Source organism: Protopterus annectens, chromosome 10.part0 (genome assembly GCF_019279795.1).
Source record: "Protopterus annectens isolate FY-2018-M chromosome 10.part0, PAN1.0, whole genome shotgun sequence".
Taxonomy (NCBI): Eukaryota; Metazoa; Chordata; order Ceratodontiformes; family Protopteridae; genus Protopterus; species Protopterus annectens.
Window position 1 is genome coordinate 1,567,810,623 of NC_056744.1, and position 20,050 is coordinate 1,567,830,672.

At 39.4% G+C, this 20,050-nt stretch overlaps 1 protein-coding gene across 1 annotated transcript in view; it reads left to right on the plus strand.

Annotated features, from left to right (window-relative positions):
• Window positions 1–20,050, plus strand: part of LOC122813740 (serine protease 33-like) — a gene marked incomplete in the record, with an annotated part of 258,580 nt that overhangs the window by 51,837 nt on the left and 186,693 nt on the right. Inside the window, 1 exon segment of the mRNA XM_044086213.1 lies at window positions 17,742–17,765. Within this exon segment, the coding sequence (XP_043942148.1) occupies window positions 17,742–17,765 (24 nt within the window).

Below are 20,050 nucleotides of genomic sequence, written 5' to 3' on the forward strand. Positions count from 1 at the left end.
ATCCAGCAGTTTTAGGAAAGTTGCATTGAAGTGTTCAACAGCATTATCTAGGGGTAGAGTTTTTAGGGGGTTCCAGTTTATTGATTTTAGGGAGTCTGAGAAGGCTATTGGGTTGAAGTTTTTTAGGTAGCGAGTGATGGTGTAATTATGGGTTACTTGTAATGGAGATGGAAGACGTCTGGTGAAAATGGGAAGGTGGTCACTGATGGAATGAGGAAGAGTTCCACTATCATTGTAGTTGTGAGGGTGAGAGACTAAGATCCAGTCTAGGGTACTTCCACTGGAGAAGTCTTTAGAGGGCCTATATAAAGGTTGATGTTTAGACGGTGTGTAGGTGAATGAATGGAAGACCAATTAATATTTGTGTCTCCCATGATAGTTTCATTACTGATATTGGTAGAAAGCCAGGATAGGATATCCTCAAGTACTGAGATATTGTCTCCAGGGGGGGATGTAAAGTGACGCTATGCAAATGTGTTTGTGTTTATTTAAAGAAAATAGAGCTAGAACTAATTCTACATTAGAGAACTGAGGAATGGGTTTGTTATAGAGAGTAATGGATAGGGAGGATGAGTAGAGTAGAGCTACTCCCCCACCCTTTTTTTGTACCCTGTCTTTTCTGATGATAGAGTAGTTTGATGGTACTATTTCAGCATCTTTTATATGAGGTTTTAAACAGGTTTCTGAAATAGCTAGCTAGGATGTCAGGTTTGTTGTGGTGAAGCCAGGCATGAAGATTGGGGATTTTGTTAGCTATGCTTTGGGCATTTAGAGAAGCTAATAGGATGGATTTAGATGTAGGGTAAGTGGTGTTTGGGCCTGGGTTAGGGTGTATATCTCCTGATAGAAGTATGGTTGATAGGAGTTGGATAATGTTGGTGGGGTGTTTGGATTGTCTTGTTTGTATCTTGTATGCTGTTGGGTTTATGTGGATATTGGAGGTTACAGAGGGGCTAAAGGGTTTATAAGTAGAGCTTAGTTTGTAGTTAAAAATTGGATGGGTCTTTATGGGATACAGTGCAGGGGAGATCGAGACAAATGAGTTTGAGTGAGTTGAAGGGAGTGAGCTAGTTGAGTGAAGTAATGGTGTGTGACTTATGGAGTTGGGCTGGGTGAGGTGATGGATATAAGTAAGGTTTAGTGGGCTGGGTGAGGTGATGGATATAAGTAAGGTTTAGTAGTAGTTGGATTGAGAATGATGTTAGTTTAGCAAGCATGTTGAGCCTGATAAATTAGAATATGTAGTTTAGGTAGGAGGCTTAGGAATAGATTTTGTGTTGTTCAGTATGAAGGGTGGTATGAGGAGATGGATTATAGGGGGAGGGGGAAGATGATGTTGCTGGAAGGGGAAGAGTGTGATAGGTAGAGAGGAAGTAGGTGGTGAAAGGGGTGGGGTGTAATAGACAGGAAGTAGGAGTGGTCTGGTGAGTATGTGTAGATGAACTGGGGGTGGGTGAGATTTGGGGGTAGGGGAGCAGAGTGAGCCCGCAGGGCGAAGGAGCGGGTAGAAATTGGCAATGGAGCAGCTGGAGGAGAAACATCAGTCAGCAGAGCTGATTACTGAAGGTAAGGTAAGCAAGTCTAAAGTGGGAAGGAACACAGATAGGTAGGGAGTCTGTTATAGAACAGGAGAGTGTAATAAGTAAGAAAAAGGGTACAGTGTGAAGTTTTAAAGTAGTTCAGTTTAATAGAAGTATAGAGCAACAAATGGCAGAATATGAAATAGATAAGCAGGAGAAATATTAGATGGGATAGGGGTGCTACCTACTGGGCAAAGCTGGTATTACAAGCAAATATTGTGGGGAGGGTAGGCTCTTGATAAATCAGGGAAGTGAGAAAAATTAGAAAGAGGGGTACTGAGAGGTGGTGTAGGAGATTTGTTTACTAAGGTAGCTAGTTTGGGGGGGGGGGTTAAGAGGCTGCTGGCTGACTGGGCTCAGTGCGAGCTTTAGAACTCCTGAAATAACAGCAGATGGTAGTAAGTTTTACAGGCAGGACATAGGTAACATACTTTTATTTTATTTTCCTTGAGAGAGGGAGCAGGGAGTAGAGGCTGAGAGATGACACCACGGTTTATTGTTGAAAGGGTCCTTTGTTTCCAGGTAGGTAGGTTCTCAGAAAATATAGGCTGGAAGGTAGGTCCTCAGAAAAATATAGGCTGGAACAGCACAGTGTAAAGCAGGGTACTTGTGGGAGAGAGAGAGAGAGACAACAGTGGTGGTGAGTAGCAAGAAACTAGCATTAACACAAGTACTTTAGCTAGTACAAGGTTGAGAGAAAAAAAAGTTAGACAATGTACATTCACTTTTATGTACTATGTTACTAGTATCCTGACCGAGCTTATAATTCTGTTATACCAATTTACAAGCAGGCTATATTCTGTAGGCTCAGTAGGGCAACATATAACTCATGAGCTTAAGGACATACTCAGTCAAAAATGTATGTAAAAAACTACAGCCAAAATCGGGAACAATGCATAGAAAATATCAGGATTGCTATATTTTATCACTTGGTGAGAGTTAGGGCTGGTAGCAGGCTCATAATTTACACTAGGCTATGGACTAGGAGGCAGCACATTTAGTATTACAAAATATGACATAAGCTTCCTTGTGGTTAGCAAGATGCTAAAGGCATTACCCAGCCGCTTAAATAAGTAATTGGCTATGTATTTATTGTAGTTCTTATTAAGTGTAGTATAAGTAGATGTAGTTTCCAATATTCCTGCTGGTCGTGCTGTAGCTTCAACTTGGTCATTTTAATTAAGTAAATATGTGTATAGTTGATAATACTTCTACTTTACAAAATAAAAGTTGATAGGTTTCCAAAAGTCCTAAAAGCCGTGGCACCAGCAGCAGTTGCATCAACGATGGCGTTTGATCACGCACATAGAAACCTCCATGTGGGCTTCGGACTGCTAATAGTCATACAGTGCAATTTGGATATAGTGACTAGAAACTGAGCTCTAAATTAGTGATCTAGTCTATTTTGAATATATGAACTAGAAATTAGGCTGTAGCCTCCTCTTTGCAATGTAGCAGATTCTGGCTAGAAAAAATAAGTACATTCAGCTCCCGACTTGCAATCCAGCCATTACAGGCTACGAAGTGTAGCTCAAAAAAGACCTACATCTTTACTCTACTACTTAATAGATTAGGTCATGGCTACAATTTGGCTTGCAGAAAACAACAAAGTCTAAAGACTTCTCATTTTCTTCTTTCATGTAGATAATTTAAAGCTGTATGGCTCATCAGATGAGGAACTGAATGCAAAACTAGAAGTGGTCAAAACTTTTTTTAGATAATGTAATTTGGTCTTGATAAATGTGCAAAAACAACCTTTAAAGCAGGAAAGCTGTAGAAACGAGAAAACCTCAGTTTGGGACAAGAATGTGATATAAATGAACTTGAGCAAGGAGGAGTGTATAAATATATGGGAACTGATGAAGGGTCAACAATAAAGCATGAAAAAATGTGAATACAACTCTGTAAGGAATATTTTAGAAGACTGAAAACATCACTGACCTCTATGAACTAAGTACAAGATATAAACCAGTTTGCTCTTCCTGTCCTAACTTAGTCTTGGAGTGATTTACTGGCCCCAAAAGGTGTTTGATAGGTTAGACGGGAAAACAAGAAGGATGCTTCATGCTCATGTGATTTTATAAAAATCAGTGCATACTAAGATCATGTATTCCCTGTTCTGAGGGAGGTATGGGCTTCCTTGAAACTGATTACATGTATAGATCAGCAGTCGTGGGACTGCATACATATCTGCTGACCTCACAGGACCCAAACGTAATGAAAGTTTTGTAACATCAGAAAAATAAGTCTAAGATGACTTCCCTGCTTAGTTTAACATAAACCTGTTGGCATCAAGCCAGAATAGAAATCAAACCAGAAGCAGATAAAAAAATCAGACAGCAAATGATTGTGCCCAAAAACGAGAGAGAGCATATAAGGTAAAGGATCAGGTGAGAAGGCAAGAAATGTGGACAATGCATACATATAGTTGCAAGTATATAAAAAAAAAAACTCTTGGAACAACCTCAAGTTGATCAGGACTGAATGGAGGAATGGTTAAGGAGAGGTGAATTTAAGGTTAATATTGGTGGCACTAAATAGTGGGCTACATACATGTGGGAAGAAACAGACAAATGACTGTTTTGTAAAACAGAACTGGAAACCGTCGCACATCTTGTTGCTGGTTGTGATGTAATAATGGCAGAAGGACTGCATACTGAAAGGCATAATAATGTGACAAGACTGTTGCATTGGGGATTGTGCAAACATCATAATATTGAGGTAGCTGAAAAACATTGGAAAAGTATCCTAGAAAATGAATGTTGCATCACATAGGATCATCCATTCCTAGCAGTTCAAAAACAGAAGTGAGAAAAATCAAATATAGTAGTCTGTGAAAAGAAGACAAAATTAGCATTGATCATTGAAATTGCTACACCCAGTCACTACAGTGTCTTGCATACAGAGAGACATACAATCATAAAATACCAGGATTTTCAGGCAGAAATGAGAGCAATGTGGAAGAAGGATACCCAGACAGTTCTGGTAGTGGTAGCAGCAACAGGTCTTATCTAAGTACGGCTGTAAATTCTTTTTTTATGTTACCGATGCATATAACTCCATACAAATCGCAGAAGGAGTGATTACTGGACACATTGTGGGCTCTGTGAAGAGCGTTTCTGGCTAACATCAAAAATTGAAACCATACTAATTTTGTGAACTTAAAATCGTACTTTGACCTAGGAATGGGGTCCATTCCCATCATGGTATTAGAAACCCAAAACACTTTTGAGAAATAAGAAAAAAAATGCGAGAAACCCTATCCATGTATTCTGCCTCCTACAGGCTGTTGAGGGACATATATGCCTGGCATATAAGGTGTTACTAGACCCCTTCTTGATGGACCTCCTGCATATCTGCAAAGTAAAACAGCACCAGAATTACCCTTTCTAAAGACTTAAACTTTGCCTGTGATATAAGTAAGACCTGCTGAAAAGACTGGTATGTATTCCAAAGATAACTACTTATCTGGAACATGCTCCTCATCCATGTGAAGCAGAGCTCCTCTCTAACCCAGTTCAAATGTAACTTGGGCAATTGGATGGGAAACGGGAAATTCATCCCTGGTTTGGCACATATGTCTCTAAGACACACAGGGAGCCTGTAAATGTTTCATCTCCCAGGCCCTTGCTTATAAATCTTTAATTTCCCAAGCCCATGTTTACACTTATCAAGGGTACCAAAACATGTCCGAGATTGGGGATGCATGGTTAGGCTTAAAAAAGCCGTAGTGGTCATGTAGCCCAGAACACCCCCATAAACCTCTACCACTTCTCTGGCTCATAACTCTGTTGGAGCCAGGAGTAGCATCTGAAGGAGATAAATAAGCAGCTTTTATAATGTATGTAGTGTTATTTTTTGAAGTAGAAGGGAGGTGTATGGTGGGTGGGTGAAAAGGATGATTAAAGGGAAAATGTGGGGTGCAGAGGAAGGATAAGACTTCTTTTAGGAAGTTGTCTGTAATGTGATTTTGGGTTCATGAGGGTTTTATTTGTCCATCCTGTCATTCTGTTGATGAGATTACACATTTATTTTGGGTTTGTGTTTGGGTAGTTGGTGGTGGAGGAAGTTGGCATCAGGCCTTCTAGTGACCCCCCCCCCATTTCTCATGTAGAAATTGTTGGGAAGTTTTTGAAGATTAATTTTTCCCTGTGGACTGAGCTGTGTCCTCATTGTATAAAAGGGCATTCTATATTGCTCTTCTCCTATGCAAAGGCATTGCATCCAGAAAAAATGTAGAACCTCTCTACTCTTCCCCGATCAGGCCAATATTGAGTACACCCCCCCCCCCTTTTGATATGTACCTTTCCAAGCACCTGCAGCAATTGGAGAGACCACAAAGGTTCCTCCACAAGGAAAATTCAAAGTCTTCAGCATCTGTCCTGTGTGGATCATCTGAAATCACTGTCACTTTATTCTGTTTCTTACAGACTACTCAGAGGTGATCAGTGCCTTACATGTAAGGCAATCTTTGACCCTGCTTTGTTGCAAATCCTGCATATCCGCAAGTCAATGGTACATGGCTTACTCACTCTAGTGACCTTAACTTGGTATGCAATATTAGTAGAACTTGCCGGAGGGACAGTCTTCCAGATGTTACCACACCTTTGCAATGGACTCCCACTTCATGTCAAACAGAGCACCTCATTGGCCCTCTTCAAATGTAGTCTTGAATGATTGGATGGGTAACTGTAAATTCACCCTGGGTGTTCCTTCTGTGTCCCTCTTGGGCAAGGGCAATTGATGTTGATCGTGGAAATAAGGGTAGAACTTGGCTCGGCTTGTAAGGGCCCAAGGGCCATTAGTAACTTCCAATGATCCTACAGAAGGATTTCATTTCTTCAGATAATCCTTTTGTTACAAGACACCTTAAAGGTAATTCTAAGTCTGCAAAATTGTTTGTCATGTAGCTGGAGTAGTTTTCTGGTGAGTGATGTGGCTGTAGTCTCTGGGTAGTTGGCTAAAAGGATGAAGGACCAGAAAGTGTAACATTCAACTGGTAATGATATGATATATATTTTGAGATTTTGGCCAAAAGGTGATTTAGTTTAAAGGGAGCTGACATTGGTTTTATTTTGTAATAATGTAATAGAACAGTAGTCCATTGAGGGAGAGAGGAAGGATGTTAATAAAGCCAATTTCGTTTGGGATGTTACTGATTTAAAAAGTCAGTGAGGGAGTAGAAATTAGAAATGGTCTTGTTGGTTTTAGCATTTGGGTGAGTCCATTGGTGGGAAAGTATGCTTGTTTTTTTTCCTTTGTTTGATGGGCATAGGTTAACATAGAAATCCCCAAGTAGTATAATATTTCATTGACTTAGTGCCTTGTAGGGATTGTTGAAAAAGTGTTTTAACTTTGTTGAGGATGGTCTGAGGGTGTAGTGATTAGCCCTATTAGAGCTTTTGCCATATCTTTTTATGAATAACCATTCAGGTTCATAATCATTGATGAACTCACTTTTAACCTTGGACGCTCACTCTTATGTTTTAAATAGAATTCTTATTCTTCAGCTGCTGTGCCTGGGTGGGGGTTGTGAAGGTATGGCTAGGTAGGGAAGCAGTAACTTGGGTTAGCAACAGAGGTCTTCTCCCAAGATTCTGTGATACAGACCAAGTCTGGCTTTGTAGAGTTAAGAAAGCCTTCTTTTCAAGTTTGTTGAGTTGATTGGCTGTTTTGTTAGTGGTACTATTTGATTGTATGCCTCTCTAGATAGCCTGGTTGGTTTTCCCAACCCTTATTGTTGGTGGTGTAAAAGGCTATGCCTGTGGCTTCCACCCCTTATGATCCCTTATTGTTGGTGGTGTAAAAGGCTATGCCTGTGGCTTCCACCCTTATTGTTGGTGGTGTAAAAGGCTATGCCTGTGGCTTCCACCCCTTATGATGATCTGATTTCCAAAGCCCCTCCCTCCCCTCTCTTATTGCTGTAGACTGTTTTCACTGATCCATGATACTGAGGGCCCACCCAGCAAACCAATATTGTTGTTGAGTAAACCTCCTTTACTGTATATTGTCTCCTACCTGCTCAGTTTCAGGGATCTCAGCAAAGCTTGGAGTCTTGGTCTTCATTCAAGTAGTGCTTTACTTGCATCAGGTGCCATCCAGGCAAAGCAAGTTCCTTTGATTGCCAAATCGCACTTGGGTCATTTTGATTGATCACTACTGTTTCTTCTTTCATGTATACATTTCACTAAAAAAAAATTGCTCTTCCTCGCACTTAGTGCTGTAAGACTGCCTTAAAATTGGATTCAGCAAGGGATTTCTAGCTAGTTGTTTAAGTGGCTTGTGGTAGCATAGCACTTTTAGGTCTCTTCTGTGTTATTTTTATATTAGGAGGACTGGGCTTATTCATTTTGTGGCAAGAGGCGTTTGTCTGGTCTATCTGTTTGGAAATGCACAAAAGGACTCGTAGTGTAATCATTTTATTGGCTAGCAGGCTCATTGCTTAGTTTTTTTTGTGCTGCTAGGACCTGTGCACATGTGTTAGCAGTGCCTTGTACAGCAGCAAACATCCAGAAAGAAGAATTCAGCTGTAAAGTACAATGTAGCACAAATGCTGCTGTAAGCCTGTTGGAGCACAAGGCAAGTGGCTATAACTACAGATATAGTTGAAATTCAGTATTGTGCAACTGTTAAAGCTAGTAGAATGTAGTACTATTTAGCATAATTTGCTCTGATAAAGCACCATTAATGACCCCAGTACATCACACCCACAGTTCACAAATCGAAGGACTGGACAGTATGGATATGCAATTTCCTAACTTCTCTGTAGCCAGCTTGGTGGATATGGGCATCTTCAGACTATTTAGCACTTCTCATGTCATGTTTACTATCAACCATTTATTCTGTCTGCATCTTTAATGATTATGCGAGAGGTGTACTTAACACAGTGACATTGATGGCAACTCTTGCGTACAAGTGCACATCAGGTTGTCAAAACCATACTCACATAGACTAACGTATGCTGAGGCACTTAAAAGCAGTCTTCCTAAACAGCAAAGATAGCTTTGACAATGGGTGATCTAGGCAATGATTGAGTAAACCCAAATGCACTAAGAAAAAATAACACCATGCGTACTGTCTGTCTCAGTTGAGCCCCAAACACAAAGTCCCTAAGGCAAGCAAACACACTTCCCAGGAATCTCATCATAGGGAACTCGACTGTAAGATATACTGATGCCCCTCTATCCAGGCTGAACAAGGGGAGGATAACTGTCAGTTATTTAACTGGAGCCAGAATTCACCAAATCACGCATGCACTTGAGTCATTATGTCATAGGTACCAGTATGATTCAATCATAGTCCATGTAGGTGTAAACAACCTAAGATGTACCTCTCTGGACTATATGAAGAGAGAGATTATGGAGCTGTCATACTGTGCCTCAGGCTGGTATGGCCCTAGTGTTGAACAGCATATTATCATCAGAGGATGGTGCCACAGTATGAGCAAAAAAGACTGATTTCAACTGTCTCTCTTGGGCATCCTTCTAAGGGGATACAATATTTGTCATCTTGGGAGGACATGGTTAACAGACCGCATCGTTTTGCCAAGGATGGTCTGAGTCTCTTCCCTGTAGGCTTTTGAGTACTGGCTAAAATGTCCACCCCCTAGTGCCTTTTGTAGGCAATGCCAAATTGACAAACCTGCTGATATAGCTTTTGAGCCTAAACAAAAAACTGTACTCCTTCCAAGCCCACCTCACACTTAAGAATGTAGACATCTGTGCAGTTAAAGAATCTGTGCAGTTAAAGAAACGCAGTTTAAAGAAGCAGAGAGAGAGAGAATACCCTGGCAGTGCAAGATTTCAGTGCCTTCCACACTTTAGCCCTTTTCTGTGCAGCTATTGGTCTGAAAGGAGACTGTATCTCAACATACATCAGTCACAAGCATACCTCCTAGGGTGGTCAAACAGAATGAGACACTGAAGTTCCTCCATGTGCAGATCACCTTAGACAAAATCTTGTACCATATCATAGCCAGCTGTAGATCACCCTCCATGTCCCAAGAAGCTTACAATGCATATTTGGACCTACTGGACACATTTGTCATCCAACCGAACACCGTACCCATGGGAGACTTTAATTGCCTCTCTCTAGAATGGGATTCCTACCCAGCCCCAAATCTACAGGCGCAGAGATTTCTGGATTTCATAAATACAAACATCCTTGACCAAATAGTGAATACACCCCCTAGTGGCCCCAATGTACTGGACTTCATGCTCATAAATATGGAAGAATGCTGCAGCCCCATGTCTCATCCTCCTGGGAATGTCCAACCATAAAGCGGTCTCCTTTGAAATCAAAATCAACTCCATAATTCCATTAAAACCAGTAACAGGAGCTATTCCAAGGCAGATTACCTTTGGATAAGTGATAGACTGTCAAAATTCCGTGCCCCTCCAAACCCAGAGAACACAGCAGCTGTTGTATAACCACTTCAGTGGCTGCCTAGAGGCTGTTGCACCTACCAGCAGTAAGACAATGACTATTCCTAGAAACAAAACATCCTAGTGGCATCCCAAATTAAACAGGATGTACAACAAAAGAAAAAAAACTATGGCAAAAATCAGGAAGGCTAGTTCCCATAAAAAAATAGCTCTCATGAAAGTAAATAGGCCACTAGGAGGGATAATTAGGTCAAGCAAAGCCAACTTTTGAGGTTGATAGCCTCCCAGGTGAAAGATAACCATAAGGCCTTCTACAGCTGTGTCTGAAACCTCAGGCCTTCTACAGCTGTGTCTGAAACCTCATTGGCGGTGCACAGCAATGTGCTGAATTGATGGTTAAAGGAAAACTGCACCCACAGACTCTTATCAACTTTTTTTTTTCCCTCGTGGCTTGGTGTTTCCTACATTTTACCACCACTCTGGAATGGGACTATTTAATTTTTTTTAAATATGTGGACACAGCCTATGTGAGAGCTATGAATGTTATGTTACTGGATGTGACAGTTTACCTGGTTTGTGATTTGGAATATATCTCATCCAGGATAGAGAGATTGAAATCTTATCTCTATGACCTTCTGTTAGAAGGGAAGATAGGCAAGCATCTTTATTTTTGCGTTGATCACCCCAAAATCCCTATAATTTATGGGTTGCCTAAGGTGCACAAGTCTCTGATTAATCCACTGACGAGACCGATAATTTCTGGAAGAGGTTGGGCTACTGAGCCCCCTTCAATCTATGTAGAGAAACAGCTTGGGCCTCTAATAAAGTGGATACTATATTATTGGACACACAACACTTTCTTAAAGGTTTTAGCAAGCTGATCTGAAACAAATGGTATCTAGTGACTATGGACGTGGTGTCACTATTCACATGCATTCCAAATGATAAGGTATTGATTTTATCACAGTTTTTGATGATAAGATCAGAATTCAACACAAATAAAGGTGAACTGCTGTGTTGCTTATTAGAGCTCATTTTGACTAACAACATCTTCATGTTTGTCAAATATTTTATTCAGAAAGTGGGAGTAGCTATGGGCACCATGTGCCCAATGCAAACATGGTACTTGCCCAATGGGAGTACATGTATGTTTTTAATGATTGTAACCTATTTAAGGAAAAGATTTTATATTACAATTGTTTTGTGGACGATTCTTTTGTGGGGAGGTACCACCTAGGATCTGAGTTTTTTTGTTGGTTATTTAGAGAGCACTACAGATTTTTTGAGGTTCACATACAGTGAATTGAATATTAATGCTAGCTTTGAATATTAATGCTGACTATCTTAGTGTTCAGAGGGTACAAGGTAGCTTAATCACCAAAATATTTGAAAACCCCTGCAAGGTAAAACCACAAGCTACACTCTGAGTATGCACCCCAAGAAAACTAAAATGAATGGTATGAAAGAGCAGTTTTACAGGTCCGCAATGTTGCATAATAGATGGTGACATGCACGTCCATTTTGATACTCTGTTTGATGAATATAAACAAAGGGGTTATACACAGTTTAATGTTGGAACAGCACAGAATGATGTGATTGTACGTAGATCTGATAGAGCTAAACCTTACTACAGTACAGAAAATGTTGGTACATCAGAGCACCCTGAGTGGAATGATAGTTAGGATGTCTATTATGTATTCAACTGATGTGGACTCTGTATGTAATATAATTAATTAAAAGACATTGGAAAGTCCTCACCTCAGACCCCAAGTTCAACGTTTTACCTATGAATAATGTCTCTTAGAGGTTTATAACATAAGCGTTTCTTCAATCACTGAACAGTGAAGTCAATACAGCCACACCAGGGATTTGTGCATGTGGAGAATGCAATGTCTGTAGTTATATTAGGACTGAGAATGTTTTTATGTATCCTATGAATGGACATTTGTATACTTTTGATGCATCTGCTAATTGTAATAGCAACAATTTAGTATACCTGGCAGTATGTGAAATATGTGGCTCCTACTATGTGGGTATGACCACTAGACAACTGAGAAATCATATCGGGGAACATGTATATGCCATCAATAGAAAGGATGACGGAAACCCTCTTGCCAAGCATGTATTTAAAGAAGGGGAATGAGCATGTGTTTAAATGTTTGGTTTTGGAGCTTGGTAAAATAACAGGAAGAGGTGGTGGTGGTAACACCCACAATGAGTGCTTAGAAATTAAATGGATATATAACTTTGGTACAAATGGAACCAAGGGTTTAAACTGGTAGTGTTCCCTTAAAGCCTGCACTGAGATCTAGGGATTTAAGTTAATTAAGCCTATTAAGTGTTACTATCTTATAAAATCTTGGTGGATTGTGTGCATGGTAGATCTGATGAAGCAACATTTGTTGCGAAAGCTCTTATCTCACTTGTTTCCTTTGGATTTACTGTGGCTTTACTGTGGATTTTATCATGTTTTATTATTATTTTTTTTTTTATTAGAGTACTTCTACACACTGGACTTTGTCATTTTCCAGTTTTTTAAATATTTTTATATGTAATATCGGAGTCTGACCACATGAGGTCTAGCATCTTGAAGTGATTCTGATTGTTTAGTCTGCCTCTAGTTATCTCACAGTGCAGTGCTTCTCTGTAAAGTAAAAAAAAAAAAAAAAAAAGTATATCATGCAGGCCTCTTTCTTCCTAAAGCTCCTGTCACTGCATTGATTTTTACATGCATACACTGCTGTCTTTCAGTCAGTTAGTTTTAAGTAACATTCATGCAGTTCAGTGACTACTTAAAACACAAACAGTGCAATTGCCTCAGAACAGATTTTCAAAGTCCTTTTTATTGCTGCTCCATTTTTAGAATGGCTAAACTGCAGTCTTTTATGAAGGCTGAATTCTACTACTTCGACTCCTCTCCCATCCCCCTTCACACCTAACTTCCCTAGCTGTCAAAGTGCTAAGGGTAATTTGAGCTGTTACTTGCTGTGATTGAGAGCTCACAGCAGGAGACTTGACTCGTGTACTGTTCCCTTGTTCTAGTCTTTACTTTCTGTATGGGTAGGGGAAGGACCAGAGAGCTGTGACATCACAGCATGGGTGGGTTTTTAGGATAGTTGTGGTGATCTCGGTTTGGGGAGGGAATTGGCCAGAAAACTACCTGTATTCATTGGGCCTTATGACCTCAGTGAATTGGAGACTGCAGCAAGCTTTTTCAGGTAAAGATGAATGTTTTTTGAAAGTGAAGCCACCACAGTATAGTAAGGTACTGTTGTAGTAGAGAGAAACAGTCGATTTAAAAATACTTTAAATGCTGTGTTGTTGTTCATTCATTGCAGGGACTGTAAATAGGGAGAAAAACGGTCAGAGAAGTTGAGCATTTAATAATGGAATCCCATTGTTGTCCTTTAATGGTGCCGTATTTGCTGAGCCTGGTGATTTATAGCTAACCTGTTAGCGGACAAATTCATTTCCAACTTTACCCTCCTCTCACCCCCAACTATCCCCTCAAAAATGCATTTGAGCATAAGCTATAACAAGGGAGCATGTACTGGCTGCACTCACTAAAGCCAAGAAGATGGCCTCAATGGACACCAATAACATCCCAGGATGCCTTTTTGAGAAGTCTAAAATATGACTTACCAGGACCTCTAAAGTCATTATGCTTTGTGCCACATGGATGGAGGACTGCTGTGGTCATCCCCCTAGGGAGGACCTTCAACAGATTCTGGAAACTACAGACCCATTAGTCTAACTGGTCTAATTTGCAAAGCCATGGAAAGAATTATAGTAATTATCGACAAAGACACAGGAGACCTCAAGACACTGGATCCATCCCACTTTGGCTTTGTCAGAGGAAGGTCATGCTTGCTGAATCTGGTGGATTTCTATGAAAAGGCCACTAAGGCAGTGGATGAGGAGAAAACAGTACACGCTTACTTAAATCTAGCTAAAGCATTTGATACAATGCCCACTACTTATGGAAGTAGATATAAACTCCTTTATAACACACTGGGTAGCCAGTTTGGCTCACAGGACCTAGGAGGTTAAAATCCGTGAGGCCATCTCCACAAAGAGGCTAGCCACCAGTGGAGGCCTCTAGGGCTATCTGTGCTGGGCCCACTCCTCTTTGGCATTTACTACTTGGTCGTCCAAGCCAATATCTAAGGCCTTTGGCTGACAAAGTTGACAGATGACTGCAAACTGGGAGCAGTCATTGAATTTCCCCAAGATGAGAACACCCTTCAGAAAGGTCTAATCAAGGCAAAAGCTTGGTGTTAAAACCATGGCTTAAAACTCAATACCAAGAAATGCATTATAGTACCCTTTGGGAAGTCAACAACCCAGGTAATCTAGGATCTGGAAACTCATCTAATAGTAACCTAGCCTTTGGCCAGCATGTGCCCAGGGTAGTAAGGAAATATTTTGCTCAACTTTATAAGCAAGAACACGACTTCTAGGCCCAAAGAGGTCCTCTCATATGACTGTACTCGTCCCTTATCAGATCCATCATAGAGTATAATGCCCCTTTTGGTATGTACCTGCCAGACACCTGCAACAACTGGAATGTCTGCAAATTTTCATTACAAAATGAAAACTGGGATTGAACACAATGTCCTGTGCTGATACCTCCAAAGCCCTGTCTTTTCACACAGTATCATACAGACTTCTGAGCAGTGATCTTTGCTTGGCATACAGAGCATCCCAGGACCCTGTTTTGATGAACCCTTTGCACATCCCTGTAATGAATCGGAACTCAAATTGCTTACAACATAAATAGGACATGTTGGGGAGACGGATGTTTCTCAGTAAATTCCATTCTTTGGAACAGGTCCACATCCATGTGAAGCAGAGTTCCTCTCTATCCCTTTTTAAGTGCAACTCGGACCAGTGAATGGGTAGGCCTCTATGTCTCTGGATAGAGACAGCCAGTAAATCAATGGCAGGAATCACTCGAGCAATAAACTACTTTATTCTCTGGCAACTCGGCTAAAACACAGCCTTCAAGAAGTACTGAAAACCAATCCAACCAATATATTAAAATACACCATCAATTAAACAATTAACCAATAAACATACAGATTAAATAAGCACTCTCCAATTACAAGCTATATTAGGACTCGAGGTACATAAGGTATTAAACTTTTAAAATAAAAATAGCATCCTTATACACAAGTTTTCTTTTTTATAAATATTTTCTGAATAAAAATTAATAGGCACTTTTTCCAAAACTGTTGCCTTTAATCCACTAGGATCAGACTTATGAAATTGTGCAAAATGTTGTGCAATAGGGCTTTCAGTTTTAACCTGCTTATTTCTCGCATGCTCCTGCAACCTTACTTTAAATTTTCCTTTTATTTTCACCAATATAACTCGAACCACATGGGCATTGAAGGGCATATAACTCCTGTGTCTCAACTATTAAAATATGAAAAGGAACCCCATTCACATATGTGAATGTCCTAACAATGTCCTCGTGGGTAATTACCCAAAAAAAAAAAAAAAAAAAGAGGACAGATGATCCTTGTGGGTCAGAGGTCTAATTTCTTCTATGTTTTGTTAGATAAATTGGAATGGTTATTGTATAAAGGAAACGGCCACCTATTGCAATTTGCTGGGTTTACAGCGTTGTATAGATTTGGATATCTCACCTAGGGGTCTTGGAGCTTAAGACCCCTTCACTCCATTTGACATGTTTGAGATGCATAATTTCATGTCTGTGTTTATTGTTCTTGAGTGGTTCCTGCCAGTGTTTTTTTTTTTTTCTTTGTTCTTGTTTTGTGGTTTTATTGTAGTCAGTAAATCACTACCTATATAAATCAAATCTGTGGGTCACATTTGGGTTGCATGACTAGGCTTACGAGGGTATTAGCATGGTATACACCTATGAACCTACAAGAGTTTGTGGCTGGGGTGTAGACAGTGGTTGTGTTTGTCTTGGGTTTAATTCAAGAAGGCTTTATGTGAAGAGGCTAATTAGAGTGGTCAATTTTTTTTTTTTTTTTTTTTTTTTTTGAGAGAATTTGAGAATGCAATTTTGTAGTTTTGCATATGATATGAGAAATTGGTAGGATAGATTGGTTGTTGTGAGGGATGGCAGATTGAGATAGGTTTGGAGGGTTTGTTGGAGTGGGTGGAATGTGGTTTAATAAAGGAGATGGGTCTGATGCTCAATATTGTAAGGTGTTGACTAATATTTTTGGGGTGTGATCAGTATGGATGATATGGCTACTTAAGAAAGCATGTTTTTGAAGAGAGGAAAACTTGTAAACAATGGGTGTGAATAGGAGAGAAAGTCTAGAACCTCGGGGCTGTGGAATGAAGCCGGTACCTTCTCAATGTGCCCAAGTGCATTTCATCTGTGAGAGCTGGATTGGTGCCTGTAAGTAGAGTAGAGCTAACAGGGACAGGAAAACTTAACCAAAGAGTAGAATAAGGACTGCACTTTTCTTTGAAAAACTTAATAAAAATAAAAAACTTAATAAAAATAAATGAAATACAATCTGCTTGTGAGCTACAGTTTAAGGACTTATGAAACTCACATACAAGTAAGACAATAGGGCATGATGCTATCTTATGAGGCTTTGCTGACTCTGATAAGAGACCCTTAAATTTCTTGCTGAACAGATTTGTACATCCTGTCTAGTGCTACAAATGTTAAATAACACTCGGCTGTAGTATAAGCTGAGTGGCTGTGTCATGGAGGTGTTACAAAAGCAGTTCAGCAAGATCGCTTTTTATCAATGGAACAAAGGATGGAGAAGTAATGTAGAAAACTGGGTCTATGTTAAATCATCAAACACTTAAAGAAACAAATGATTTATCGAACCCATGTAAGTGAAAGCTACAATCTCGAATGCTTAGAACAGCAATTTTTTTCCAAGGGAAAAAATTGCTGTCCACAAAAAAAATAAAAAATAAAATAAAACATAAAGTGGGGGCTTCCCCCTCCACACCCCCCTGATGTGGGGGGCTGTGCCCCCACCCCCCACTTAAATATACCAACTCTGAGATCGCACTACAGTCACGAAAATGGCAAAGGTAACGGAAGCAGACAAGTGATTTCTTTCCCAGGGAAATCGCTTGTATGCCGTTTTGCTATTTTACCTTTTCGTGCTTTCAAGAATGCATCTTCGATCATTTAATAGGAACCCTAGAAAACCAATAGTAATACAGCTTAAGCTTGCAAAACTTAATCCTGCACATGCATGTGCTTGTTGGCCTCCACCATTTTGTCTTGCAGTACAGCCCCGCCTGTATGTGAGACTTGTATGTGAGACTTCATAGATGCAGTGTGGATTCCTACCGTATACTGTCTGCAGTATTAATTCGCTCTTAAGGTGAAGGTGTAGCAGTGCTTAATAGGCCACTGATGTCAGCCATTGCCAGTGTGTAAAACTCCTAAGTATTGCATCACTGCAGGTCTGATTCCTATTTTGGAATTGGGCAGAATCCTCCTCCAGATCTCCTCAACATATACGGTTTGAGGACTGCTAGGGTCATGCGTTGGGGAATCTGGTATGGTATAACTGCTCACTACTACAAACCTAAAACCTTTTAGATTCTCCGAAAGAGGAAATGTTATATTTATTGTACATTTGATATCAAATTTGCTGTACCTATTTAAAAACTGGAAATGATAATCTGTCTTGATTGCAAGTAATGCCTAACTGTGTTGAACTGGGTAAGTCTGCATATACTGTAAATGTAAGGAAAGCCATTTGAAATCTTTAATAAATGAATTAATCAATTGTTTTCTTTTTATTCCTTTGTACAGGGATTCAGGAAGTTCACTCTCAAGGTAAGTTGCATGCATTTTGAAAATGTTTTAAGTGCTGTACTAAAATTTAAATATCATTTGGAAACTTTTGTGAAAGCTTGTGAATACCTTTTTTTTCCTGTGCAGTTTCTGATATTTTAATTCCACAAAAGTATTACCGAGAGCGAGAGAGGAAGAGATGGAAAAACTACCTTGAAGTTCTGCTCTATAGTTCATTGTTACTTTTGCTGTGCAGATTGTAGCGCACACACACTTTCTGAATTGAACATTTATTAATTTGCATATAGTTTTCTGAAGTAAAAATGTTTTGAAAAAATTCTGCAGTTCGAAATGCCTTTTGACACTTTATGGATATGTACAACATGTTCGTTCAGTAAAAAGTCACTTTGTATGCAAATGAGACATAAATCAAAAATGTTTTCAAGTGAAGCACTACAAGTAGGAAATGCTTTGAACATGTTCCAGTGTAATACAGGCTCACTGCCAAGAGCTTGATGTTTTTATTGCTCTTCAGCTTGCTTAAAGTAGGCCATCACTGTTAGTGTCATTACAGGGACTAGGCCACCACATAGTGTCATTACAGTGACTAGGCCATCACTGTTGGGGTCTTTGTAGTGAGTAGGCCATCACTGTTGGGGTCTTTGCGGTGGAGTTGCATTATAATAAATCTTACTTGTAAATTTGATAGTACATTGCTTTAAGCCTCGAGTATGTGGCATTTGTTTTTCAAGTGCTACCCAGAGCTGGACCATGGTCAAATGGGGGCCAAGGCAGGGTAATGGTACAGCTTTGGTGGATGCAGTGCAATATCCCATTACATGGCTGTCTCTCCCCAATTACCATGAAACCCAATTCATACCCATCACTGTGCATAATATTTTCTTTACTTTTACGATGATCAGAGATTTAATAATGTGTGTGTGTGTGTGTATATGGCTCAAAACTAAATGTAAGCTAGAATAATGCACATCACCTACCTATCCTAAGTTTTTTGCCTTTAATGTGTTCATTAAATTAAGCTTAAAAAATGTCTCCCTAGAAAGTTCTGCCAAACAGCTTCGTGAAGACTAGGTGGTATGCAAAATTTTCACCACATCTGTGAAGTGTGGAATGCTGTAAAATATCTCTAAACTTTTATTTGCATGCAGTTTCATCAAGTGTTCCACTCTGCTAATTTTTTTAATGTTACAGTTTGCAGCGATCAACCATATGTATGCTATAAGTCAAATCAAAATTATCTTAATTGTGGATAAAGCAAAATACCTCTAACACCAATCAAGGAAATAATCCAAAGCCTTCACGAAGATCATAAAAGTCATCTAATATATTTCTGTACAGTAGCTCAATCCATCCAGTCAAATTGCCTCTAATGACTCAAAAGTTCTTTTTAGAAACATGCATAATTTACAAAATCTTAGTATTAAATCCGAGAAAGCTGAAAGTCTTTCAAAATGTAGTCTGCAAGATCTAGCCAAAAATTAACTTCTGGCAATTCAAATAACTGATGGAGTCACCTTATAACATTTCTTACCAGCAGCTCACAAGGTCCAGCTAGAAATTAGCATTGAAAAAACTCTGAATATTCTAATCTATGCAACAAAGTTAAGATCCCACAACTTCAATTGGCAACAATTAGACATCTGAAAGTACGCACCAGAGTAACATAACCAAATAAAATAGTTCTCATATAAAACTTCTTTATTTCTTATGAAAAGACTTCACAGCAGATAAGCATAGCTCAGATATGGGTATTTCCAGTTAAAACCAAACAAAACAGTTAGTAGGCATGTTTACACATCACTGTTAGACTAGGCTAGAGGAACAGTAAGGTAAATTTGATATTTCAGTACAAAGATCATAAACCAAAGTGGCACCTAAACGTGTTTAAACTAGGTCCCTTCACAAAAATACCACTAAACCTCCTTAAGCAAAGAAATTAAAATCTTACCATCTAGCAGTATTAACGATCTGCTAAACAAAGTATTTGAAATAAAACAGTGTGCAGATGCAACCTACCGTAAACCAGCAAACAAATTTAAGCAAACAAAGGTGAATACCAGCATCTGTAAAACACATAGGCTCACTCAAATGAAATGACATGTATCGGTACTAGGAGATTAAAATGCGTATTTTCTAAAAAGCAACCAAAGCAAAATGGAAAAAGTGTTGGCAGTAGCTCCATGATGAAATATAAGTGACGAGAGCGACCTAAGCATTAAAAAAGTAATAAATAAATAACAGGGTCAAGGTAGAAGTATCATGAGAAAGAAAAAATAAGAAACAGAAAATTAACAAATAGAATGGGC